Source organism: Giraffa tippelskirchi, chromosome 4 (assembly GCF_054371585.1).
Source record: "Giraffa tippelskirchi isolate mGirTip1 chromosome 4, T2T-mGirTip1v1.2.pri, whole genome shotgun sequence".
NCBI lineage: Eukaryota > Metazoa > Chordata > Mammalia > Artiodactyla > Giraffidae > Giraffa > Giraffa tippelskirchi.
Window position 1 is genome coordinate 125180542 of NC_137278.1, and position 26203 is coordinate 125206744.

Genomic DNA, 26203 nt, shown 5'->3' on the forward strand with positions numbered 1-26203 from the left:
TTAGAAAAAACCCTGATGCTGGGAAAGATTGAAGACAGGAGAAGGGGGAAACAGAGGATGAGATGGTTGGATGGCATCACGGACTCAAAGGACGTGAGTTTGAGCAAACTCCGGGAAATGGTGAAGGACAGGGAAGCCTGGCCTGCTGCAGTCCATGGGGTCACAAAGAATTGGACACAACCGAGCAACTGAACAACCACAGACTAATGCATGGGGGAGATGTAGCCAGTGCTTCCCTTCTGGGTTTATTGTGAAATCAAAGGACTAGTTGACACATGAGATGAGGGGTGTGTGAGGAGAATGGCTCTGGGGCTGCTGGCCTGAGCAGCTGAAGACTGAAACTGATGTTTTCAGAGATGGGGAAGAGTGCAGGAGGGATGGCTTTGTTTTTGTTTTATTTTTGAGGTGGGGGGGAAGGGTTATCCAGGCCACAGTTTGGGACCTATTAAACCAGAGATTCCACTTAGACATCTAAAGGGTAGTGATGGGTGGCAGACCTGGGGTTCAGGAGGGCAGTCCCTCAGCTCTGCAAACTATACTCTACCCCCTGAGAGTAAGCAATGACACCCTCATGCAGTTTTGGGAAAATGATGGCTGTATCAGAAACACTGGAACAGTATTAAGGAAAGTCAAATCTAAAGATTCACCCACATCCGGTCACCCTCCAAACAGCTGCTTTTATTTGGTCACATTCTGTTTTTGCCCACAGGCACACTTAACTTTATAATGTCAAAAGCATAGCATGGATACAATTACACATTTTACTTTTTTTTTTCACTTAACACAATCTCATAAATATTTTCCTAATGTGTGCTTCTTGGGGCCAACAAAATGCTGGGCATTGCTGAGACCTTTCAGAGACGAAAGTTAAAAATCCTGCTTTAGTACAAAGCGTGGTGTTGCTACAGCTGGCAGTGTGTTTACTGTAATCTTTGTGGACAACGACTCTGTAGAGGTGATTCTTGAGCTGGGCCCTGAATGATTACAGTTTGCCATGCACCCAGTCTGGGGAGGGGCATTTCAGGAAGCAGGGAGGGCATGTGCAAAGATCCTTAGGAGGCAACAGGAAAACACAATTAAGAAGAGCTGTTGGCAAATTTATTTCACTGGACAATTAAATGGAAATTATTTTATCTCTGCAAAATTAAAAAAATCTTTTTACATTACAGAAAAGCGGGTACACTTTTCCTCTGTGATTCTCTACCAAGGAAGGAGAAGTTAAATGGAATAATTTAGAGCATAACGAACCCTAGTAGATGTAGTGGTTCTTAAGAGTTTCTGGGCCTCAGACCAGACACAAACTCCACTTGGAATCTTATTTGTTCATTCATCCCAATCCCTCGCCCAGAACTGGAATCCAGTCCCTTAATTTTATAGAAAAAGGTCTAGGGTCCACGGAGGGTAAGAGACTTATACAAACTTAACCATCTCTGTTATAGAGGGTTCTAACTAGGGTTCAATTAGCTCAGTCCTCCCCATCAGACTCTTAAGAAACAAAACATGATTCGTCCACGCGACTCCATCGTTGACAAAACCCTTTGTTAGCTGGGAAATGCACCCCTCCCCTTCCTCTCCGGCTAATTTATCAATTATTTATCAATAATTTATCAATTATTTGCGTAACTATTTACTCAAAAGCAGGGAAATTATTGAGAAAAACCCTTTGTCCACGAGTCCCGAAGGCAGGGAACTGGTTTCTGCTTCCTCGCAGAGCCAGCAGGGGGGGCACCAGGCAACGTTTGTGAGTCGAGCCTTTCCCCGCCCCCCACCCCCCCCTCCGCTTCCTCGCCCAACTTCCCCATAGCCGGCGCTTCAACTAGAAGTGGCCATTGACCTTTCAAGCTTTTGAATAGTGATGCAATAGAAGAGTATTTCAAAGAAAAACGGTTATCGAAATTTTGGATCCGGTTTTCCCATGAGTGTTGATGGTTTTTTAAAAAGTAGGTCACATTTAAAGTAGGTCACATCTCGGGAAGAGACAGGCAGGGAAGGAGATGAGTTTTAACTGAGGCCAGGTGGCCTCCAACCAGGTGGGAGGAGGTGAGGGTCCCTAGGCAGGGAAGAAGAGCTGGGGCTCTTTCCGCATTCCCGGTCCCCCAGGCTCCAGTTCTGCGGGAAATCCCAGAGTTGAGCTCTCTCAGGCTGCGGACACGGAGGCGGGCGGGCCACGCGGACCACAGAGCGCGCGGGTCTGAGCGTCCCCTCCGCGATCGGCGCTGGTGAGCCGGGAGGGCCGCCGGGTGGCCGGAAGGAGACGGCGGAGCGGAGGGACCGAGGGAGGAGCAGGGCCGGGCCGGTGCGGGAGACCGCGAGCAAGCCCGCCAAGGGGAGGGAACTGAGAGCGACCAGCGCAGCTTAACCGGGCGCCGCTTTCCGCCCGCTGGCAACCTTCTAGGACCCAGGCCCAGGGGACCGCATCGGCCCACTCCCTTCGGCTCCTGGGCGTGGACCTAGAAGGGGGGGGTGGTTGAAGAGGGGGCTCCCTCACTCCACGAATATGTCTTAGAGCGGGAGGGGCCATTTCCGAGGACCTCTAGTCTCTCCACCACCCCCTCTTCCAGATGTGCGGCCTGGAAGGTCGCCTAGAGAAGGCGCGGAGGGGGTGGGCAAGACAACCCTCGGCGGCGGGCCTAGGGTCGAGCATGTCTGTTAATCGCTCGACCCCGGCGCACTGCCTGCACCGGTTGGAGACAGGCTCCGGCCCCTGGAACCGGCTCAGTGGTGGCCTGGGGCTTCTCCTACGCGTCTCCGAGCACTCCCAGGCGTTGGGGGTCACAGGAGAGCGAATTCCCAGGCATCCACCCGGCCCGGGCCGGAACCCAAGCGCTCGGAGCCCGTCTCCCCTGAAGCCTGCGCAACAGCGCCCGAGTCTCTTTAAAGCAGTAGCGGGGGCCGCGGTCACGTGAGGTGGATTCCTGGAAAGTTCCTGGAAAGCGGCCTCCGCAGCCGCTGGGCGGGGCGCGCGGGGAGCGCGGACGGGGAGAGAGGCGGGGAGCGAGGGAGGCGCGTACGTCTGGGAAGTCGCGCGCACACACAGCTCCCGGGACAGGCGTTTAACTCTAGTCTCGCCGCCGCCGCTGCGGCTCGCGGGCCCTGGGCTTCCCCTGAAGCATGAGCCTCCTCGCCCGCCGCCACTGGCGCTGCGCGGGCCACGGACGGCGCGCGCCGGGGCCCCGGGTGCACGGCCTCAGGATCGCCTTCGCCTGCAGCTGGGGCGCCAAAGGAGCTCGGGCCGGCGGCAGGTATCGGTCCCGGGAGCCCGAAGGCTCCGCCCCCACGAGGGCTGGGGAGGGCACTGGGGCGCGGCCGCGAGCGCCAGGCAGCCTGGGCTTCCGCAGTTTGGAGCCGCCGGGCTTGAGAGTCGGAACCGCGGCTCTGCCCGGGGGCTGGGAGCTACTGCCCGCTTTCTCCGGTTCTTTCCCGGCGTCTGGAAGTCTCCAGAGTTTTTTTTTTTTTCCTCTCCCCCCCGTAAACTGCCATCCAGATTAATAATCCTTCTAATAACCTGATCTCCCGCTCCTCCCCACCCGCCTGCCTCCCGCCCTGACTCTTTCCTCTCTCCCTCTCCCCTTCTCATCTCCTTGGCTGCAGCCGGAGGGAACCCAGCAGCTGCCCCTGGTCGGGGGGCGGGGGCTGTCGGAGCCCGGAGGAGGTGTCTGAGCCCAGCGAGTCGAGGCAGTGGTCCCCGGGATTCATGTTTGCTCTCTGCGCAGAGAACTCCAGACGCCTCCGCCGCTGAGCGCAGGGCTAGTCACCGCCTGGGGCATCTCGTTCCCAAATTAAAAAGTCAACAGGGGAAACTCGGGCAGACACCCCTCCTCCCGGGCCCCTCCCGGCTCCCCCGCCCCGTGCGGGCTGGCGGCGGCCACGGCGGTCGAGGCCGAGGTAAGGGCTCGGCGTTGGTTGTCTAGCATGTCCCACAGAGCTCTCAGCCGCGTGCTCGGCCTGGGCTCGGGTCACGGGTCGGAGCCCCCGCGAGTTCTGCGCGCTCGGGCAGATTCCTCGACAGCGCCCGCGGCGGCGGCGGCAGCAGCAGCAGCAGGAGCCGCCCAACCTCGGGAGCAGCAGCCTCGGCGGCCCCTCGACCCGTGCCCCCAGCGGGGGTAGGGGAGCGAGGCAGCCTCTTCTGCGGGGTGGCCGCAGCTCCTGCACCTCCGAGTCCCGGACTGCCGGCTCTGCCCCGGGAGCCCCGCGGCGCTCTAGGGCCGGTAACTAGGTTTGTGTCGGGGGCTTCCTCCGGGGCTCCCCGGGCTGTGCAGAGTGTGAGATAGGAGTGCCAATTTGGGGGGCTCGCCTGTTTCCTTTTTAAATTTCTGCTTGTCCTTGACACTAGGGCCCATTTACCACCGTACCCGCAGGTGACTCTTCTCTCTTCTCGTCTGCTAGTCTGCGATTTCAGAGAGTAGCCCTCGGCGGGAAATTGCCCGGTTCCCCACCCTCATCCTGTCCGCTCCCCCGCCCCTTGGGTCTTGGATCCCTGCTGTCTCTCTCTATCCTTCTTTCTCTGGAACGGGCCAGGGCAGTAACTGGATGCTCGGGGTTAAATGGTGCAGGAGCACAGACGCGGAGGAGTCCCCGGGATTTTCCACATCCCTGCTTCTCCACCCACACCCCGGCCGCAGGGGTCCAGTTCCGACCGACCCAACCCTCCACTTTCTCTTTGCAGGCGAACTGTGCGTGAACGCGCCTGCGGGGGATTTGGCCATCGGTGCACCGGAACCCGGGGAGAAAGAGCCTGCAGCGCCCCATCCCCACCCCCTCCACCACCATTTCGGGGACCCATCAGGGAGTGGTTTTGGGGTTCCCACTGACTTCTAAGAAGGACGCGTGCCCTTCTCCGACCCCAGCTCGGGCGGCCACCTGTCTTTGCCGCGGTGACCTTTCTCCCATGACCCTGCGGTGCCTCGAGCCCTCCGGGAATGGCGCGGAAGGGGCGCAGAGCCAGTGGGGGACCGCGGGGTCGGCAGAGGAGCCGTCCCCAGAGGCGGCGCGTCTGGCGAAGGCCCTGCGGGAACTCAGTCACACAGGTAGGGAGCGGACCCGTCGCGACGCGTGCGAGAAGGGGGCACCTCCCCGGAGACGCGGATGGGGCTGTGCTGACGAGGCTGGGAAGCAACCGCTTCCCGTCCCCGCCGCGGCGCAGGCGGCTCGTGGGGAGGATGCCGCCCGGCTGTGGATCCTTGGGAATGCGAAAGGAAAGTGGTTCCTGAGGGACTCCAAGGCCTAGAGGAGAGCAGAGCTCGAGGAGGGCTCCTTGGAAATAGACTCTTAGGGCGCTGGCACTTTAGCTGTTTTCCGCGGCTGCTTGGGGGTCGGCACTCGGGCTCGGACCCTAGCCGGAGATAGTGCCCAGCGCCTTTCCTGTCCGCCGGGTGCGAGGGCAGCGAGTGGGCGCTGCGCTGCCCGCAGCTTCAGCTGTATCCGGCTCCCGGGCCCGGCAGCCGCTGCAGCCTGGAATCTTGGCAGACTGGTTCAGGGACCGACAGATTGCCGCGCAGGCGACTGCCGCAAAGCCAGGAGGAGGGCGGGCTGCGGAGCCCCAGCCGAGCCTGGCCTCGCTGGTTTCTAGGGGCAGCCTTGCGCTTTGCGCGGCTCTCTGTCTTCTCTCGGCATCTGAAAGAAGACAAGATGGGGGCGGTGGGTGTTTGGGGTGGGGTGGGGGGAGGGAGGTTCTGGCAAACCTGCAAGCTTTCAAAATCGGGACCCTCAAAGCTTACGTTTGGGGCAGAGTTGAGGTTTTGGTAGAGGTAGGGGGGAGGGAATAGTTCTTCACTTGTGGTTCCGGTCTTTCCTTGCGGGCCAAGGGCTTTCCCTGCGCGCGAGGAACCGACAGATTGCAGGTCCCCGAGCAGTTTTTTTGAGATAGGGGGTGGGGAGCATTGTTCAAACGTTTAATATGCAAGATGTCGCTAAGTCGCTTTTGAAAACGGGATGGGAGATGGAACTGGCAGGTCGAATCGAGAATGCCAGGGAGACCGACGGTTGTGATTGGATTTGAATTAGGGCGAAGTCCAGGAGAGTTTATGGAAGACTGTAAACTTGAAGTACTAATTACCTATTGGGCTTTCTCTCATTTCTCAATGGTTGATAAGGTAGTTGCAGTCAAAACAGCAGACAGAAGCTACTGTACTAGAATTGCTCTTTTAAAATAGCGGTGCTTTCCAGGTCTTTGAAAAGAGATATAGATTTGGAAAGGGTGGAGGTGGACACCAACCAGCCAAAAAGTTGTTGCTTTTTATTTTGTTGGAATTAACTGAAGGTGGGTTTTCCGGTTTTTTTAGGGCATGGATTTTCTAACTTCTGACTTATTTAATTTACATTAAATCTTTGATTTCACTTGAAAAGCATCATGCCTGCTCAGCCAGTGTGTCATATTACAACCATTCTTTTGTGTGTTAGAAACTCTTAAGAGAGTTCAAAGAACAGCTACAGAAAGTTACTTTTTAAAAAAGAAACCTGGCTTGCAGTTTGTTCAGAAAATTAAATGGACCCACATTTTCAGTAAATTTCTACAGAATGTATTTATGGTAGCCTATGGTAAACTTTCACACACTTCTTTTTTATAGCTAGAAACATTGTTGCCAAGTACTTGCACTATTTAAAAAATTCTCTATAACAACTATTTAACCTTCTTTTCTTTTTCTTTTTGAACAAAAACCCCAGGTTGGTACTGGGGAAGTATGACTGTTAATGAAGCCAAAGAGAAATTAAAAGAGGCACCAGAAGGAACTTTCTTGATTAGAGATAGTTCGCATTCAGACTACCTACTAACAATATCTGTTAAGACATCAGCTGGACCAACTAATCTTCGCATCGAATACCAAGATGGGAAATTTAGATTGGACTCTATCATATGTGTCAAGTCCAAGCTTAAACAATTTGACAGTGTGGTTCATCTGATCGACTACTACGTTCAGATGTGTAAGGATAAGCGGACAGGCCCAGAAGCCCCCCGGAATGGCACTGTTCACCTTTATCTGACCAAGCCACTCTACACATCAGCACCATCTCTGCAGCATCTCTGTAGACTCACCATTAACAAGTGTACCAGCACCATCTGGGGACTGCCTTTACCAACAAGACTAAAAGATTATTTGGAAGAATATAAATTCCAGGTATAAGTGTTTCTTTTTTTTCTAAACATGCCTCCTATAGAATATCTCCGAATGCAGCTATGTAAAAGAGAACCAAATCTTGAGTGCCGGCTCTGGATAACTACGTGGAATTCTAAGACCAGCTGAAGTCAATCTGATTTAATTGTGTGGCAAGGTAGCTAGGTATTTAAAGTTTTCCCCACATGTTTTCAACTGAGGGATGCTTCCCTTCCTAAGGCTGACCAAGACCAGTTGATCCTTTTAAGTTAAGAATAAAACGTCCCAAGTAAAGGCTGAAGGAACATTTTCTCAGAACCCTGACTTGCTGAGATTCGTTTGTGTTAGGTGAAAGGTCCCAGCACTAGTAGGAGAGAAAGAGCTCCACTTAGGAGTGCAGAAGAAGTGGAAGGAACGAAACTGACACAGGCTTAACTTCAGTTCTGTGTGCCTGGTGATCAGAGTCTATTTTAAGACATTTGATATTTTGCATTCTGATGTACTTAGGAGATTTGTTAAACAGATATGCTTGTGAGTATTTATCCTTCATTTTATGCAATTAACCAAATCAACCAAAAAAGGTGACCATGAAATCCTGTATTTGTCTTTTTACTACATGTATGAACTCTCTCATGAATGAGTACTGTAGTAATCCTCTTCAAGGGAGCCTTATTTCAGATATATTTCAAACTGGTGCAAATGGAAAAGACTTCTTTTCCTTTAAGGCTAAAGACAAGAATGTCATGCTATACAGGTGCAACTCAATCCCTGTTAATAAAACCCTGTAGATAGAGACATTTTACCCTTTGAAACAGCTGCGTCCCACAACCTGTTGCCATTGATTTTTTTGGAAATGGCTTTAGGAATTTCCAAGTGGTCTAACCATAGACATTAGCAGTTGTCTCCCTTCTACGATGTAGAATACTTTGACTTAATTTTCTTCCAGATATAGGGGGATACATGCCTGCTTTTCAAAGTGTTTATTTACTGCTGTTACTATTTGATTAGAATGTATTAAATAAAAAAAAATGGACTTTCACAAGTTTCACTTATTACTTTGAATACGCTTTCATGGTAATAGAAGGTTGCCATAAAAACTTACATCAAGTGAAATAAACCAAATATTGAGCCAGAGGTAGAACGTTACTTGTCCTTCTCTAAAGTTATGGGTCACACTTGCCTTTTGCGTTTTGGAAAGCATTTGGTTTAGAAATTCCAAAGAGTTGCCAAGTGGCCTGATCTTTTACAAGTTGAAAAGGCATAACACTAATGCCCTTTGTGTTTCCAAAATACCTGGTTTAGAGACTGCGAAATTGTGACACAGACTCTTGTAGGTTGAAGAGGCACAGTACACAATACAAAATAAAAGTTTTACGGACATTTTTTGGCCACCCAGTCTCACGACTGTTGCAAATGCATCATTTTTCTGGACTCCAGACGTGATTCATTTTGCCACCTTTGAAAAAAAAAGTCCTGCGTAGTTGCATACTATAGTGTGTCACTGGGAAGGTGAGCCTCGTATGTCATGTGTGTGCCCCAAGTGAATTAGCACATCAGATATAGATTAGAGTAAAACCTGCTTATCGCATATCATAAAAATATGAATATTTTCATAAGCTCTTAAAAACCGGTTTTGTGACTGGAAGGAAAACAACTATGCATGTCCAAACAGCAGAGCCAAGCACAAAAGATTGCTAGGTGTGCCTTAGGAAGGATTTATTTGTGGTCTGAATTTTACAGAAGAGCTAGAATTTGAGTATCTGGTCTCTGATGGGAGGATCACCTTCTCATTAGGATGTTCAGCATCTGTGCTTTCTGTATCCTCTCTTTCCACTGACAATTGTGTAGTGAGGGATGTTTGACTTTGCTGGGAAACCTTTTACATGATTGGTGCCAAGGGACTTTGTGAAATTTATTTAAGGTCTTTTTCATTTCTGTTCTCATTGTTTCAAACACTCTGCTGCTTCTCAGTTACCGAGAGTTGGATACCTAGTGGGGTGTGAGTACCTGTGGCATTATGGCAAGTTCTTGATGGCTAGCAAGTGACTGATTATGAGAAAACCAGAGGACAGCAAAGACATCTCTTGGTTGGGCTGTGGCACTATTATTACCTTATGTTTCAATTTTCCCTATTCCAAGTAAGTTGATAAGCATCAGGAAACAGCCTCCCACCTTTTTTGTTTGTTTTGTTTTGCTGTGTGTTGTTTTTACAATTACTAGTGTCATTGATGTATTGAGTTTATTATTGTGTGCCAGATGCTTGCTCAGCACTTTCTATGTATTATCTCATTTAATCTTTACACTGAGCAAAGTACAGTGATTATAGGAGGTACACCTTCTAATTTGTGAGTGAGGAGGCCTTCCAGGAATATCCTAGTCATTTTTATCCCTGGAGAGGAATTACGAAGAGCAAATTGCTACTATTTCTACATTGATCCAGATGAACAAGTTAGAGCAGGGTTTCTATAAAAGAAACCCTCAGCCTTTTTACTGCTGCCTCAACCGGAAAAGTATAGGTATCTTAATTAGCATTGTGCTCTGTGGGGTTTGAGTCAGCTTGACCTAGTGGTTTTTTTCCTAGTGTGGGGATGGGTCAGGAGGGGGTTAACTTTTTTACTTGGTGACTGGTAAATGATGCCAGTTACCAGTTACCAATTATTAGTCACCCCATTTTTACATATTGGCTAACAGAAAAGTTAAGGTTGTATGCTTATCCTTCACAGAATCAGAAAAAATATACAGTGTTTTCTTCCTATGAAGAGGATTTGGGGCATCAGTAAGGGTTTATATTATTGTCATTGTTGTTGAAGAAAACAGTATACAGGACTGATAGATTTCCATGGACTTAAAATATTTTAATGCAAGTTTCCATTCTGAGCAGAGTTGAGGTGGTGGAGTTTTTCCTTCCATGTCAGTGGGCACTGGGGCCTGCTTTTTAGGGACTTGGAGCTTTTTTAAAGGGCTTTGGGCAGCGGAGAAAAGGCAGTTCAGCTTATGAGCTGAGAGGTCTTTTCTGGCGTGTCAGTAAGAAACTCTTGACTTCATAGCAATTATGTAATCCAAATAGGTAACAGAATGGGACAGTTGTTTGGGAGTGTTTATTTTCTTGGGAAGGATTTTCTCTGCTTTTAGAAAATTGTACCCCGGGAGGAGGGGAGGAGGCAGACACGTCATCAAATAATCCACAGGGTGGAATGTCCTGGGACCAGGCCGTGCCCTTTTCTGCTGAGGGTTTAGGCCCAGGGGAGTGGGGGTTGAATGGCCGTGGTGACATCTAACAGCTGGGCTGAGGCTTCTCCTGCATCTGAGAGGTTGTTTCCAGCCTTTGGAGCAAAAAAGCGTTGTCATTCATCCTAGGTCTTTCATTGACTAAGTGGCCCCGTATTCTCCTCTCCCAGTGTTTTCACTTCCTAGAATAAAGCTTGAAACCACTTTTCAGATTAAATAATTTAGTTGTGTCATTTTGCTGAGGAGGACACCCAGCCCCGAGGCCGTCAGGAGATTTACGTGCACACGTGCTCAGAGACACGCACCATCCACCGAGCAAGTCAAGGGCGGAGTCCACACTGGCACGCAGATATTTTCATCTCAGGTTTGGTATTTGTAAGAGCAGCACCCTGCTACCCTGTGTCTCAGTAGTCAGTACTTTTCTTTGGCGACTGTCAGCCCTACAGTTCTTTAAACCTTGGGTTTTTCTTTGGGATTTAGACAGCCAGCCTTGGGAAGACTCTGTGGGGTAATTTCCAGGTCTTGACTTCTTCCACCGGAAGAATTGGTTTCTGCTGGTTTCTACGATGTCTTGATTCTCATCAGAGTTTTGCATTAATTTTTAACTCAGCTTTTCTAATCTACTTGCTGGTTTAAAGTCGAAACCCTGCCATCCATGCTGTTTTGTGATCTCATTTTTGCCTCTGCCAGAGATGACTCATGCCCAGTAGCTGGCAATGCCCGGTGGCTGCCTACCCTCCAGTCCTCACCAGGGGAGCCATCCTTTCTTTTGTCTGCTCTTGGGCCTAATGGCTCAGTTCATTCTTGCCTCACTTTCCCTCTTTTGTAACTTGAAGTTGCCCTGTTTGCTCATCAGATCCAGCCCTGCTGGCCAGATTATGTAAATTCCAGTGAAAACAGCTAATTACCTTCTCCTGAGTAATTGAGTGATTTACAATCCGTAAGGTTAAATCAGTCTGGTCATCTCATTCTTTGCTTCCTTTCAGGTTTTGAAACAAGTAGCCAGCCCCAAATGCCTCATTTTGTCATGTGCACGTTTCTTATCTTTTTATGTGAAGTATCAGAAGCTGTTTCTTCACTAAGTTGCCCTTCATTTGAATGGAAAGGCAATGCATGCCATTGCACACCTTCTGGGTTTCTCTCCATAAAAATGATTCTGTGATAGTTTCGTTTCACTCTCCTATGTAGGCATGGTTTTCTTGTATTCTCATCTTCACATATTTTTGATATTTCTAATTTTTTCCCCTATGTGGCTTGAGTTCAGGTTTCTTTAACTTTATTACTAAAGTAAAGTAACAGCTGTTGTCACAGTAGCTTCTTAAAAGCCCGAGAGTCCGGAACGGCTAGATAGTATTTCTGCTGAAATCACGGAGCAAAACTATATATCCTTCTTACCTCTTTGGGAACTTTGTCAACGAGACAGGCTGGATCACACAAATGTTGTCACAGAGAAGGGGTCACGTCAATAAATATCTACGGCGCCATAAAGATAAAACTGCTTTCATAGGCAGCCCTCACTCAGCGCTGCATCCTTAACATAGGAACTCTGACTTGCCCTAGAGGTCAGGAGAGTATTTTGTGGAGTGTTATTACATGTGTGGTGCTGCCCCGGCTAGAAACAGAGGGAAGGGGAAAGCCAGCCAGAGTCCTAGTGAGAGGGAAGGAGATATTGCCAGCTGCCTTCCTCTTCTGTCTAAGCATACATACCACCCAAGGAGCCCCTTTCCTATGGCAGAGAGAGTGAGGCTTCATCACAGAACACCATAACATTTATAGCTCCCCAGTTTCCAGCCATGTTAAGATAAAAACTTATATTTTGCTAAACAGTTTTTCCTTCTGTTAGTTTGGTATGCTTTTTCCTGTTTAGGTTTTGGTCCAGAGAGCTGCTGTGATCTTAAACATTCAGAAAAATATTTTCCATGTTTATTTCTACCCAGAGGAGTTGTCTGATTTCCCATTTTAACATGCTGTCTGCCATCTTTTTAAAAGTTGAAATATAGTTCATGTCCAATGTTCTGTTAGTTTTAGGTGTACAGCATAGTAATTTGACGTTTGAATACATTTTGAAAGGATCACCACAAGTCTAGTGACCATGTCCCGATACAAAGTCATTAGAGCGCTATTGACTGTCTTCCTTATGCCGCATTTTACATCCCCTTGACTTATTTTAAAACTTGACGTTTGTACCATTTAATTCCCTTCACCAGTCCTGCCCGTCTCCCTCTACCTGTTTGTTCTCTGTATCAATAAGTCCGTTTTCATTTTTTGTCTGTTTTATTTTTAGATTCCAAATATAAGTGAAGTCATATGGTATTTTTCTCTGACTTATTTCACTTAGCATAGTACCCTCAAGGTATATCCATGTCACAAATGGCAGGATTTAATTCTTTTTTTAATGGCTGAGGAGTATTCCTTTGTATGTTTATATACCATATCCTTGCCCATTCATCTGTGGGGTGGACACTTAGGTTGCTTCCATATCTTGGCTGTTGTAAATACACTGCAATGAACATGCAGATGCACATATCTTTTCAGTTTAGTTTTTTGTTTTCTTTAGATAAATAACCAGGAGTGGAATTGCTGAATTGTATGGTAGTTCTAATTTTTTCAGCAATGTCCATACTGTTTTCCAAACTAGCCGGTTGTACAATGTAAAATGCAGCATTTTACATTCCCACCAACAGTGCATAAAGGCTCTTTGCTCCACATCCTTGCTAACATGTTATTTGTTGTATTTTTTGATGATGGCCAGTCTGACAGGTATGAGGTGATACCTTATTGTGGTTTTGATTTGCAGTTCCCTGGTGACTAAGGATGTTGATTATCTTTTCATGTGCCTGTTGCCCATCTCTACGTCTTCTTTAGAAAAATATCTGTTCAGGTCCTCTGCCCATTTCCCCCTCTGCCATTTGAAGAACTTGACCCTTCTTAGGTTTCCAACAGAGCTTCTTTTGCCTCTTCTCTATTTCCAGGTGTGGCCATTAATTCTATATTTGATCAGAAAGTATGTTTGTATTTTTCCGTATTTGTTTAGGGCATCTGCTCAGTTATCTGCTGGAAAAGGGCAGAGAGAATGGGGATAATTGAAACCCATCAACACATCTGTAGCAGTTTCAACTTCCTCTCCATTCTCTCCTTTGCTAGAACCACCTACGGAAAAGTCAACTGTTCTCATCTTATTTTCCTGCTCAGGGATTCTGTGAGTTCAATTATGGGTATGTCATTCATAGACCGAAATCATCCCTGGTGGGAGTATTTATACCACAGAAATTGGCAGACACTAGAAATTAAAGCTTTCTACCTCTCCTGATTTAACAACACACCACTAATTAGGTGTGTTAATTGAGACCTCATAGAGTAAGATCAGTTTATTTGTATTCTTTGCATTAAGCCCAGCATTTAGAGCAGAATAAGAGATGAACAATTTGGGGAATGAAGTTTTTTCATGGGTATGTGTGCCAATCTTATATTGGAGTACACTGCCTACCGCTGGTAGATCTGTCCGTCTCTTGATTCAGGGTCTTTACCTAGTGACACAATAATATTTGCGGACTTCCTTTCAGAGTTTATTAGTAGGGGAGGATAGGGCATTCTCAAAGTCGCATGACCAGGCTGTATAGTAACTTTTGTTAGCTTTAACAGATCAGGGTCTCTTTTTGTTTCTAGCTTCATTCATTCATTCGGTCATTTCATTATTTAATTTCCTTCTTCCTTTCCTCTCTCCCTGCCTCCTCCTCTGCATTCCTCTGTCCCTTTTCCGTTTTTTCCTGCCAACATGTGTTAAATGCCTACTGTATTATTTGCCAGAAATACAAAAGAGTAAAAAAAATAAAAGTTCTTTCATCACAGGATTTCTTATAGCTTAAGGGAAGGGTTGAGGGAAGAGGAACTAACACTATTAAACCATCAAATATGTTTTCTGCCTTGCACTGTACGTATTGTCCCATTTAACCCTCCCAACAGATTGGTAAGGTGTATATTTCTCCATTTATTGAAAATGAAACTGAGGCTTGGAGAGCGAGAGAATATCCTGCCCAGTAAATGGAGAAGTTATGGTTCAAACCCAGGATCTTGTTGGACTCTGAAGCTGGTTCTGCCTCTCAGGAGACCATGTTGTATAAACTGTTTAACTACATGAACAATTTACTGTGAAACACCATGATAAAGGCAGTAATAGTTGTGGACCAGGTGCCATCAACCTGCTTTGAAGGGTTAGAGAAGACCTTGGAGGAAGGTACTTTGTGTCTGAGTATTAAAGGGTGGAAAGGAGGGCCTTCCCTGGTGGTCCAGTGGCTAAAACTCCATGCTCCCAATGCAGGGGGCCAGGGTTTGACCCCTGGTCTGGAAACTAGATTCCATATGCTGCAACTAAAGACCCTGCAACTAAGACCTGGCACAGCCAAATAAATAAATATTAGGAAAAAAATAAACCCCCAAAACTATGAAAGTGGAAAGGAGTCTTTAGACCCCTTGGTGAGGAAAGTCTTTCTCCCAAAAGGTTGAAGAGGAGGTAGAGGTGAGTTGGTCAGATCTTGTAGGCTTTGCTGAAATGCTCAGATTTTATCTGGAGGGCAGTGGATAAAAGCTTTTTAAATGGGGGAGTAACCAAACTAGGTTTGTGTTTTGTATAATCCCTTTGGAGGGGCCCTTTGGAAATGACTTGGAACAAAGCTAGAGTGGAGTTAAGGAGACAACTTAGATGTGATGGGGTGGGAAGGAGGAGGGGCTTGGGAGAAGATTAGGAGGAGGGTGCAGACATCGACTCCCTTTCCTTGTCTGCAGGCTCACATTTGCCCTTGATCTTGGGCCTTTGGGTCCCCCGGGTGCATGCTTCCATTTGAAGGCCAGCTTCCACGCCAGGCAGGCTGAGGTAAGTGACAGATTTGCATTGTCAGGAAAGGATGGTGTGATGCTACAGTTTAAGAACCTTGAACTAGCACTTGTAAAACCTAGGGTCCACTTCTGGTTGTTTGACCTTGGGTTGAATACTGAATCTCTTTAGAGCCTCTTGGTCTCTTTAGAGCTTTTTGATTCCTTCTGCTGAAGTACCCAAATGCCCAGATGTCAGAGCAATCTCTCTCCCATTGGGATGGGAGTGGCCTGAGGTGGGGCAAGCTCCGCCTTCCTATGGAGTCTGTTTCAACTTAAATTGTAGTGTAGATTTTGCCTCTGCGTGATAATATATTTTCATTTATTAAAAAAAATAGTAACACCCTCTTAACTCTGCACTTTCCATAACTGGAGTCAGTGGACTCCATTTTCATCCTAGTTAGAAGCATTTTGCGGAGAAGGCAATGGCACCCCACTCCAGTACTCTTGCCTGGGAAACCCTATGGACGGAGGAGCCTGGTAGGCTGCAGCCCATGGGGTTGCGAAGAGTCGGACACGACTGGGCGACTTCACTTTCACTTTTCACTTTCATGCACTGGAGGAGGAAATGGCAACCCACTCCAGTGTTCTTGCCTGGAGAATCCCAGGGACGGAGGAGCCTGGTGGGCTGCTGTCTGTGGGGTCGCACAGAGTCGGACAGGACTGACGCGACTTAGCAGCAGCAGCAGCAGAAGCATTTTGTGTTTTCTCTTGGCTGTGGATCTTTGCATGTGCCTGCATGCTAAGTCATTTCATTCATGTTCCGACCCTTTGCAACACTATGGACCATAGTCTGCTAGGTCCATGGGATTCTCCAGGCAAGAATACTGGAGTGGGTTGGCATGCCCTCCTCTGGATCTTTGCACACTACTCTATAATCATAGATTTTGGACTTGGGTTTTTAGATCTTGATTGTGATGGAGAGACAGGAATTTGATGTGTGCCAGCCATTATCACAGAAACCTTCTGGGTGAATTTTCATTGTTAAGGGACCTGGAGATCTGCCTGTGCTCCGCTTTCTAGCCAACATAATACATGTGCTCCCAGAAAATTGTGGTCAGAGGATACGCTTTCACAAGTCATTTTTCCCACTTACATAGATTTTGATCATTTCCGATTGATCCTTAATGGAGGAGGAAGTCATTGACTTTTATGATTCCTTTTCTCGGTCAAACAATGTATTAAAAGGAAAGAAAGAAATTGGCAAAGTATGAAGGAAATTTTTGGACTCACTGGTTTAATGACAAGAATCTTGGAGCATGAATAATCCTGCTCCAATCTATTAATATCATTGTGCATATTTGGATTTTCCCAGATCTGTTTTAAAGTGGGGCACACCTCTGGTCTTGAGAGTCTAGGAGGGCAAGAGTGTGCAGAAGTCACTGGCAGAGGTTCAGCGCTGAGCCTGTTCATGGCTGAAAGCTCCCATGAGATCCAGTTTGAAGCTGCATTGGGTAGGCATGAGATTTGTTATGTTTAGGGCAGGACAGTAGGGCAGCCTTTTTATAACCAGCCAGGCCTTGGGCTTCCAGGGGACTGGGAAAAGCTGGAACATTTAGTAATACCAAGTATGGCATCTGACACTTTACAGGTGTGACCTCAGTTAGTGCTCCTATCAAACCTTTGAAGTAGATTTATCTCCACTTTGGAAATAAGAGGATTGACAGGTTGATTTAAGAGGCAGAACTGATATTTGAACTCAGGCCCATCTAATTCCCAAATCCATGCTTTTATTCACTCTTCTCTCCTTTTTCTGAGTAAGCTTACAATGCTTTTAAGTTCTGAGGCCTGCAGCCAGGATGTATGTCAATGATGTATGCTGGGCCATATACCTTTTAGTCATATGTAGTTAATATTAAGCAGAGAAGGCAATGGCAACCCACTCCAGTACTCTTGCCTGGAAAATCCCATGGACAGAGGAGCCTGGTAGGCTGCAGTCCATAGGGTCGCTAAGAGTCGGACACGACTGAGCGGCTTCACTTTCACTTTTATGCATTGGAGAAGGAAATGGCAACCCACTCCAGTGTTCTTGCCTGGAGAATTCCAGGGATGGCGGAGCCTGGTGGGCTGCTGTCTATGGGGTCGCACAGAGTTGGACACAGCTGAAGCGCCTTAGCAGCAGCAGCAGCAGTTAATATTAAGAGTGCTATGATTTTGCCCAATTTGTAATGATAGTATTATTAGGACTTTGATTTCGGGCTTCCCGATAGCTCAGTTGGTAAAGAATCCACCTGCAATGCAGGAGACCCCAGTTCAGTTCCTGGGTTGGGAAGATCCACTAGAGAAGGGATAGGCTACCCACTCCAGTATCCTTGGGCTTCCCTGGTGGCTCAGCTGGTAAAGAATCCGCCTGCAGGGTGGGAGACCTGGGTTGATCCCTGGGTTGGGAAGATCCCCTGGAGAAGGGAAAGGCTACCCACTTCAGTATTCTGGCCTGAAGAATTCCATGGAGTGTATAGTCCATGGGGTCAAAAAGAGTTGGACATGACTGAGCAACTTTCACTTTCACTTTCAGGACTTTGATTTTGGAAGTAACACAAGTAACACATCTTCCAGGCCCTGGGCATCTATATTAGAAGGATCCTTTACATCTGAATTTACACCTTTCCTCTCTTCCTCAAATCTCCTTTAGGGCTCTTTCCAGGGCAACCATAACACACCATCTCTTCCCTGTTACCCTTTTCCTTTCTCTGGAGGTAAATTATAGAAATAATGAGTCAGTCATAATAAATTAGGTTATGCTGCAAAACAAACAACCCCAAATTTTCCTAGGCTTAAAACAACAAAGGTTTGCTTCTTAACACAGATTTCTCTGCTTATACATGTGTCACCAGAGCAACTCTTCTCTTAGTCATTCTGGAACCAAGGCTGGCAAAGCTGCCACCTCAAACGTGGCGGAGGCCAGTGGGAAAGGAGAAATCTGAGAATGTCTTGTTAGTGTTTAAATGCTGTCACTTCTACTCTCAGTTCATTGGCCAGAACTCTGCAGAATGAAGCCACCCAACCACAAGAGGGCCAGGCAGTCCAGCCCTCCTCTGTGGCACAGGGAGGAAAGCAGACAAACTTGGTGAGCAGCAGTAATAACCACCACCTATTTCATGCTGTGTATACCTTGCTTCTTTTTCCTTCTCCCTGGCTTGACTAATTTGACCTCAGGTAAACTTTATAGGACACACATAACCTCCTTAACTCGATTCCTCCTTCCTCTTTGTCTTCCAAAACTTTATAAGTGCTGCAAAAGTAAGTTTTCTCTTTCCTTTAGGTGAGCCATTTGTGGACCAAAAGGAAAGGTCTTAAATCCATATAATTGAAGTGAAATTATACATATTAAAAGCTAGGTACAAACTACTATACATACAATAAACAGACAACAAGGATTTACTGAATAGCATAGGGAATTACAGTCAATATCTTGTAACAACTTATAATGCAATATAATATGAAAAAAAAAAACCCAACCCTGAATCACTATGCTGTACTCTTGAACCTAATGAAGATTAACTGTCTGTGTGCTGTGCTGTGCTCAGTCATGTCTGACTCTTTGCAACCACATGGTCTGTGGCTCATCAGTCTCCTCTTTCCATGGGATTTTGCAGGCAAGAATACTGGAGTGGTCGCCATTTCCTTCTCCAGGGGATCTTCCTGTCCCGGGGATGGAAACCACATCTCTTGCGACTCCTGTATTGGCAAGCATATTCTTTACCACTGCGCCATTTGGAAAGCTCAAATTTACTTCAGTTAAAAAAAAAAAAAAGAGAGCTAGAGCTAGCTAGTATGTTTTGCTGCTGAAATAACCAGCAGTTTTTTCTGATCTTCCACCAATACCTCTCTGGGCTTTCTCACTCTGCTAAAATTAAACTTGCCTTTCTTCTAATGTTAATATTCAAGGTAAATAATATTCACATTCACTTCTGATTACTCTTTTGCTTAATTGGTAATATTAGATGAGTACTGAATAGTTTTATTTTCTACCAATTTTCGATTAAACATGGAGCCATTCTGGCACGTTACAAATCAAATGAACTTTTGCATAATCACCGAATATTAACTGGCTTCTGAGGGAAATTGTATTCTAAATTCCAGACAACTGGTTTGCAAACCTTGCTTTAGAATGCAACCTATTTCTAGGTTGAGGTCTTTTTGTATAGCATATTTGTGTATAATCACAATACCAGAATTGCTGTTTTAATGGACAATTATCTTTTGCTGCATTCATGGATGATCTTTGAAAAAATCAGAATATGTGACACGTCCTTAACGCAAACTTTATGAGCACAATATTTTCTTTTCTACTCCATTTCATATCTTCTCCATTAACCCATATTAGAAACAGTAATCTTTGACTGCTCCCTCTTCATATTTATCTCTTTCATTTATTTGATCATTCATTCACTGCATCATTCAACAAATACTTACTGAGCATCTACGTGTGCCAGGCAGGAGGCAAGGTCCTGGAGAAAGTTAAAACAGTCTCCACCCTCAGGGAGATTGTGGGTAGTGGGGACACCCACATGCCACCAATTAGAATACAATACAGTAATCAATATAAAGAGTATGTATTGATACAAAGAGTAGTGGAAGCTGAGATGAAATACCTGGGTCTGCTTGAAGATGTCAGGAAGGCATCAAAGAGGAACTGGCTTTTGGCCTGGCACTTAAGCAGTTGGCCTGACGGACAAAGAGGTCAAAGGAGTTCCAAGGGGAGAATGGACCATTGTGGGTGGAGCTTCAAATGCAAAAGAGACAATCCAGGTGGGGAAAAGCCTGAGTTGGTGAGCAGAGAACTGACCAAGGGCTTTTCCTGCCTTTCAGAAAAGTTTATATTTTACTTGGGAAGCATCGGAACCATTGAAAACTTTTGAGCAGGAGAATGACAGCATCTGATTTGAGGCAATGAGGAGGCTGGTCTTGTTGGGCATGACCCTAGATCAGGACTTCTTATTCCAACCTTGGACTTGCAAGAGATCCGTGGATAGAAAGCTTGGTATCTGTGAACTTGGATAGGGGGAAAAAAATAATATTGTCACTAACCTCTAACTGAAATTGAATATTTTTTTTCAAATACAAATCTGGGCAACAGATCACAGTAGAATTAGCAGAAGATGTGAGTTTATCACCAACAGGAATAAGGTACTTTGATATAATAATACAGTTGTTGCAGATATCTCAAAATATCCTTTGCACTTTTCACTAAACAAATACTACTGTAGCTGTTAGACCCAGAACTACATTGTGTCATTTAATGAATTAATAAAGAAATGTGTATATTATTGGGGCTTCCCTGGTGGTTCATACAGTAAAGAATCTGCCTGCTATGTAGGAGACCCAGGTTCAATCCCTGAGTAGGGAAGATCCCCTGGAGAAAGGAACGGCTACCCACTCCACTATTCTTGCCTGGAGAATTCCATGGACAAAGGAGCCTAATGGACTACAGTTTATGGGGTTGCAAAGAGTCGGACAGAACTTAAGCATAATTTAACATACACATTTTTAATAGAATTCAGCTTTTGTGATTTGTGTTTAATTTCATAATGTAAACACAGTATTCTGAGGTGGAGTCCACAGTCTTTGCTGGACTGCTGAAGGGATCAGAAAAGGTCAGAACTCACGCACCGGGGGAAGGTGACTGTGGGGAGGTCATTGCAGCCTCAGGCAGTGGTGAGGAGGCAGTGAAGGGGGAGAATTTGTGGGAGATTCTGGAGACAGAGTGAACTTTATTTGAGACATAAAGCAGAGGGACAGATCTGCGTGTACCCTACATTCCCCATGAGGTTTCTGGCTGTAGCAGGATACTTCCTGTTGCTTATTACCTGCCACTTCCTTCCCACTACTATGGTTTTGCAGCTCTTATACTTTTACCAAAGTCCACATACATCATGGTTCAAAAAGCCAAGGAGTATGGAAAGACAGAAGGAACAACAACCATCCTTTGCTCCCCTCCTCTCCGCCTGCCAGCCTCACAACTTTTTGAACTCTTCAAGTGGTATCTTCTCTAGCTAGATGGCAAATTCTGTGCAGGTAGTGCCTTTTAATTCCCACTATGTTTTTCATTTTAGGTGTTGAATAAATGACTGATAGATTCCAAAGGCACTTTCAAGGTCATTGTGTATATCAGGTATACCATACTCTAGTTACAGAAGCTATACCAACAGTGACACTCTAGGAAATGGTTCTTTCCCCTCAATTCCCATGTTTTCTGTCATTTGTCTTCATATGAAATAACACAGAACGTGCAAATAAAAATTCCATTTACTTAGGCTTTCTGGTTTTTTTGTGAAAGTGAGTTTAACATGCTGATGGGTTAAATAATCCTATGTAATCATAAACCAGAAATTGAGAAGGTGGATTTGAAATTTCCACCCATTACATTTTTTGGGGGGTCGGGGGTGTTACTTTCTTGGTGTGTGTGGGTGTGTGTGCGCGCGCGCACATGCACACATGCGGTCAGTCATCTGACTCTTTTCGACCTATGGACTGTAGTCCACCAGTCCATGGGATTTTCCAGACAGGAATACTGGAGTGGGTTGCCATTTCCTCCTCCAGGGGATATTCTTGACCCAGGGATCGAACCCATGTCTCCTGGGTCTCCTGCATTGGCAGGTAGATCTTTACTGACCCCCTGGGAAGCCCATTACTCTCTTGATAGCAGTGGTTAATTTCAGTGTTGTTGTCCAAGTTGTAGACTACAGATGGAGTTGCCACTGAGCCCTTGGATTGGCTGGCTGAAATTCCTTGCCATGCTTCTTGTGAGGTCCAGGAATGTATAGTTTTGTGGTCTGATATATTTTGATGGTTGCCAGATAAAATTGATGTCTGGCACTTTTTCTAGGAAAAACACATTTAGACATTTCCAAGTTGATTTGTAGGAACTTAGTGTTATTAGAATTTTGTGGCAGAACTTTTTCTCAAGTGGCAGAAGAAATAAAAGAACTTCAGTTTTGAGGGCTGTTAACAGCACCTTCCATTTAGTGCCCAGGCTGAGAAGGCTGACAAAGTAATGAATTGTTAATATGGATTTATGACAAAAATAAGCAAGTATATAGACGTTTAGGAGTTACCAATATCATAAAATACAGTTTTAGTTACTGACACTAGCTTAGCCCCCAAACTTTTTTAAAAAGGCACGTCGCCCCCTTATTTTCTAATCACATTTCTCAATTCAGTAACCAGAAAGACTACTCTCAGGTTAAACCTTGAGATTTGATTCCTGTTTACTCCTCTTGTCGTGAAAAAAGGCTCGGGAGAAATGGACCACGGAAAAGTTAGTTTCCCAAGTTACAGGTGAGAATTACGGTCATTTCTTTCATTTATATTCTAAATATTTGAAGAGCAAGTTAGAGATTGTGAACAAATGAGAGAGAGTACCGAGTAAGATAATGAGTTAACTCTTTAAACTTAACTGGCTTCCCCCTTAAACACTAACTGGCCAGATAACAAGTTTTTGCTTATTGGCACTGCAGTTAAGCCTCAGAATACTCGAAGCAAAATGACCATTTTTCAAAAACTGCTTTGCTGAAATATAATTTTAGTGGAGGTACATTTTAGATTTAGAAGAAATATATAAGCTACGGAACTTCGAACCCAACATTTCCAAAAGACATTTAATGAGCAGGTTAATGGAACACCAGAAGAGAGGACTTCTATGGTTAATCAAGGCGGTAAAAAAACCAAGACTCATTTGGGGAGACTGGGCACAGTTGACTTTGATTTAGAGGCATAAGACTAGAAACGAAATAGCCCGGCTGGATATTTCTAGGAACTAATTAAGGAAGAATGAAAAAGACAGGAATGAGGGCAGGAAAGTGTGCCTGAGGAGGAATTTCACTTATGAGAGTTTCTGCTCTTTCTACTTGAGAATTTTCAAACGGAATTGCCACAGGGGCTGGCTCTAAAGTCTGCGACGTGCACACGGGCTGTCGACAGGGAAGTGATCCTGGCGCCACTGGGTGATGTAGAAAAAGTTCTTTGTGTGTAGCCGACTGCAATACGGAGCCCAATCGGCTGCGGCCGGGGAGCTCCTCCCAGACGCGTCCCGGCGCCGCTCGCTCGGGGCTCCTGGACCTCCAGTAACGCAGCGTCGGAAGAAAGATGTTTAGAAACTGACCGATGTCAACGTGTTTCATAATAGAAACACCCCAGATGACTGTGGTATGGAGAGGAAACGACTGTGTTGAACATTCCGCTGTGTAAGCTAATGGGTTAACATCCGTTCATGTAGGCTTAGTTATCCTGGTACAGATGAGAAGAACGTGATTAGGCAAAGCGGCTTTCGATGACTGTCCCATAAAAGAGCATAGTTCTGTTTCTGCTCATGTAGGTTTAGTATAAGCTTTTATTATTAGCTAGTCTTTCAGTTATTCTAAAAGTAATAAGGTAGTTATTGTCATGATTAGAAATTGACTCTGTTCAGAAGAGTATGAAGTGAAAAGTAAAATTGCAAACCCTGCTAATCCCACTGTCTAGAGGTCACTATCATTAAAAGTTTCTTTTTTGTTCTTCCATGATTTTTTTTAAAATGCAAGATAAGCATATATTTAAATTGTTTTTTAAAAGCACACACAAAATAGCATCACACTATGCATTCTGTTCTGCAGTTTGCTTTTTAAAATTAGTATTTCAGACCTCTCTGTAGCTATATAGTCTTCTATATTTTTTATGGTAACAAAAAAGCTCTATATCATTCTTTTTAACATCTGTACAGTATTTCATGATACGAACACACCGTCGGTGATTTAATCAACTCCTCATGGGCATTTAGGTTGTTTCCAGCTTCCTGCTATTGTGAAAAATGATGCAGTAAACATCACAGAATAAATCTCTATACTAATATTGCTGTGTATCTGTGGGAATATATATGTTGAGTAAATTTCTAGCAATGGAATTTTAGGGTCCAAGGATATGTGCGTTAACATTTTAATGGATGTTTCCAAATCATATTCCATAAAGGTTGCCACAATTAATACTTCAGGTTTAAATAAGTAACTGTCTTAAACTGGTAAGTATAATTGAGGGTTTTCCTTAAAAAGCTGTTTTATAATTTATGAAACAGTTTTTATACTATTTGCTGTTTTGTAATTTATAAACAGCTTATTTAATATTCAGACCAAATAAGCCTGTTCTTTCACTGATTAAACGACCTTGAAGCTGAATCTCTGTTCCACAAAGGATGTCTCTGGACTGTGAAGTACCTGCCCCAAGTCTTTAGAACCAGCAAGAGGCCAGGCCCAGCAGTCTGAAACCCTCAGACCTGGCATGACCAGAGATGTCCAGAGCTTCATGCTTTGACTGGGGCTTCTGTTAACCGCCTTGAGAAATCCTATGGCAGAATCAAAAACATTTTCTTCTGAATATATAATAATATCACCTTCAATTAGTTCTGTTCAAAAGACATTGATTAAGCACAACTATGGTATAAAGCTCCTCCTTTAACAATTCACTGTCATCCCCACTCTCTCCTTATCCTAGTTCCCTCTCTTCTCTGTCTCTTTTTGTGTTTGTCTCTTTGCGTACCAACCATGTATCCTCTGTACCTACTCATGGTACCAGAGGAGTGGCCGTTTCAAGGGACAACAAAATTGATTTCGTGCAAGTGAACGGTGGTCCCCGAGAGGGGGTTAACTTTGCTTGTAGTTATTACCACAGTGATCCAGCACTGTATCTTGATTCGACTCCCCCATGGGATATTTGGTTTGCTTATGACACAAAATGCTAAAGCATTCCACGTATACAAAAACACTTCATTTCTTGTCTTCCATTTTAGTTTTTTAATAGTTAACACTTACTAGAGATGAAACAAAGATACAAGTCAAATTTCAAGAAAGTTGCGATTCAAGTTATTAAGTTGTTTCATAAATAGTCATAGCCCCAAATACCTTTGAGATCATAGCCAACTCTTTGGGAATTACAGAATTTTGACAAGTATTTTATTTCACAAATCACCTGTTTTTTGGAAAATGTCCCTTTCAAAACCCAGCTCTTTCACCCTCGAAACATCTTAAACAAAGACACAGTCACTTTAGAAGAGGATTTAGCTGTCAGCAAAAAAGAGGGAAACAACCAAACTAAATTAAATTTCTCATTTAAGGTCTGAATCTCAGTGACTTTGTAAGCTACTTCATTATCATATAGGGACTTAACACCTTGAAGGAAGTAAACCAACAGGCCTATGCTGTCTAATCAAAATTCTTAATTTCCAACTCTCAATTTCCCAGTAACACATTGGAAGCTAGCAGGAAGAGAGAGTAGGTGAAATGTGTCCTTTTGTGTTGTCCCTAAATAGAATGTTCTTCCCGACTGGCAGGAAGCACCTGGGGGATTACTTGCTTTAGAAATTTGGAAATGTTTTTGAAATAAGAAGGGAAAAATAAATTGAGTTTTAGGTTCAAGTGCTTTTAACACGTTCACATACATGCATTTTTACAATCCGAATTCTCATGATAATGAATTCAAGTTTAAAATGGTTTTAAATTTAGGGAAGAATAGCATCAAGATAAGGAATTGAGATAGGAAATTTTAGCTAACTTTGCATTTCCTTTTCTGACTTGACTAAAATTGACCTGCAATATTACAGTACTTTCATTTTTACAGCTCTTTATATATTCTGTAAAAAAACTTAAAAGTGAAACAAAGATGTTTCTTGACTATTATAATCTCTACTGACCAACTTTTCTTATTTTTTAAATCCATTAAGACTTTAGAAAATACTCTTTCCCAAATCCATCTTTTAGTTAACAATTTATTAATGGAATTGATGTGATTTTTCTTTTTCTACTTTTACTTTTCAGAAGAAGGTATATTCTGGTTCCTTTTATTACTCTTAACTGATTTCTTTAGATGTAATTCTTTTTTTTTTTCTTTTGTAGTTAACATGAAATCAATTCATTGCAGAGGATTCTGTTGTTCTGACTGATAATATGAATGCATATTTACCCACATTGCTAGAAAAAAATGTTATATAAGAGAGTTAGCTTTCGGACACTGAAAGTTCAGGGAGAAATTTGTACTTGTAGACCATT

At 44.8% G+C, this 26203-nt stretch overlaps 1 protein-coding gene across 5 annotated transcripts in view; it reads left to right on the forward strand.

The window, feature by feature from the left end:
• Positions 1-2977: 2977 nt before the first annotated feature.
• The window catches only part of SOCS2 (suppressor of cytokine signaling 2), a 50988-nt gene continuing 27762 nt past the window's right edge, over positions 2978-26203 (forward strand). The window contains exons 1-4 of one of the 5 annotated variants that reach the window (XM_081592153.1): positions 2978-3242; positions 4667-5027; positions 6664-7115; positions 15102-15189. In XM_081592153.1, coding sequence (XP_081448279.1) covers positions 4889-5027; positions 6664-7115; positions 15102-15119 — 609 coding nt within the window. In that variant the 5' untranslated portion in view covers positions 2978-3242; positions 4667-4888 and the 3' untranslated portion in view covers positions 15120-15189. Of the gene's footprint in view, positions 3243-3591; positions 4217-4666; positions 5028-6663; positions 8131-15101; positions 15190-26203 lie in introns of those variants that run through there. The other 4 variants (XM_081592156.1, XM_081592155.1, XM_081592152.1 and 1 more) reach the window with 4 other exon arrangements.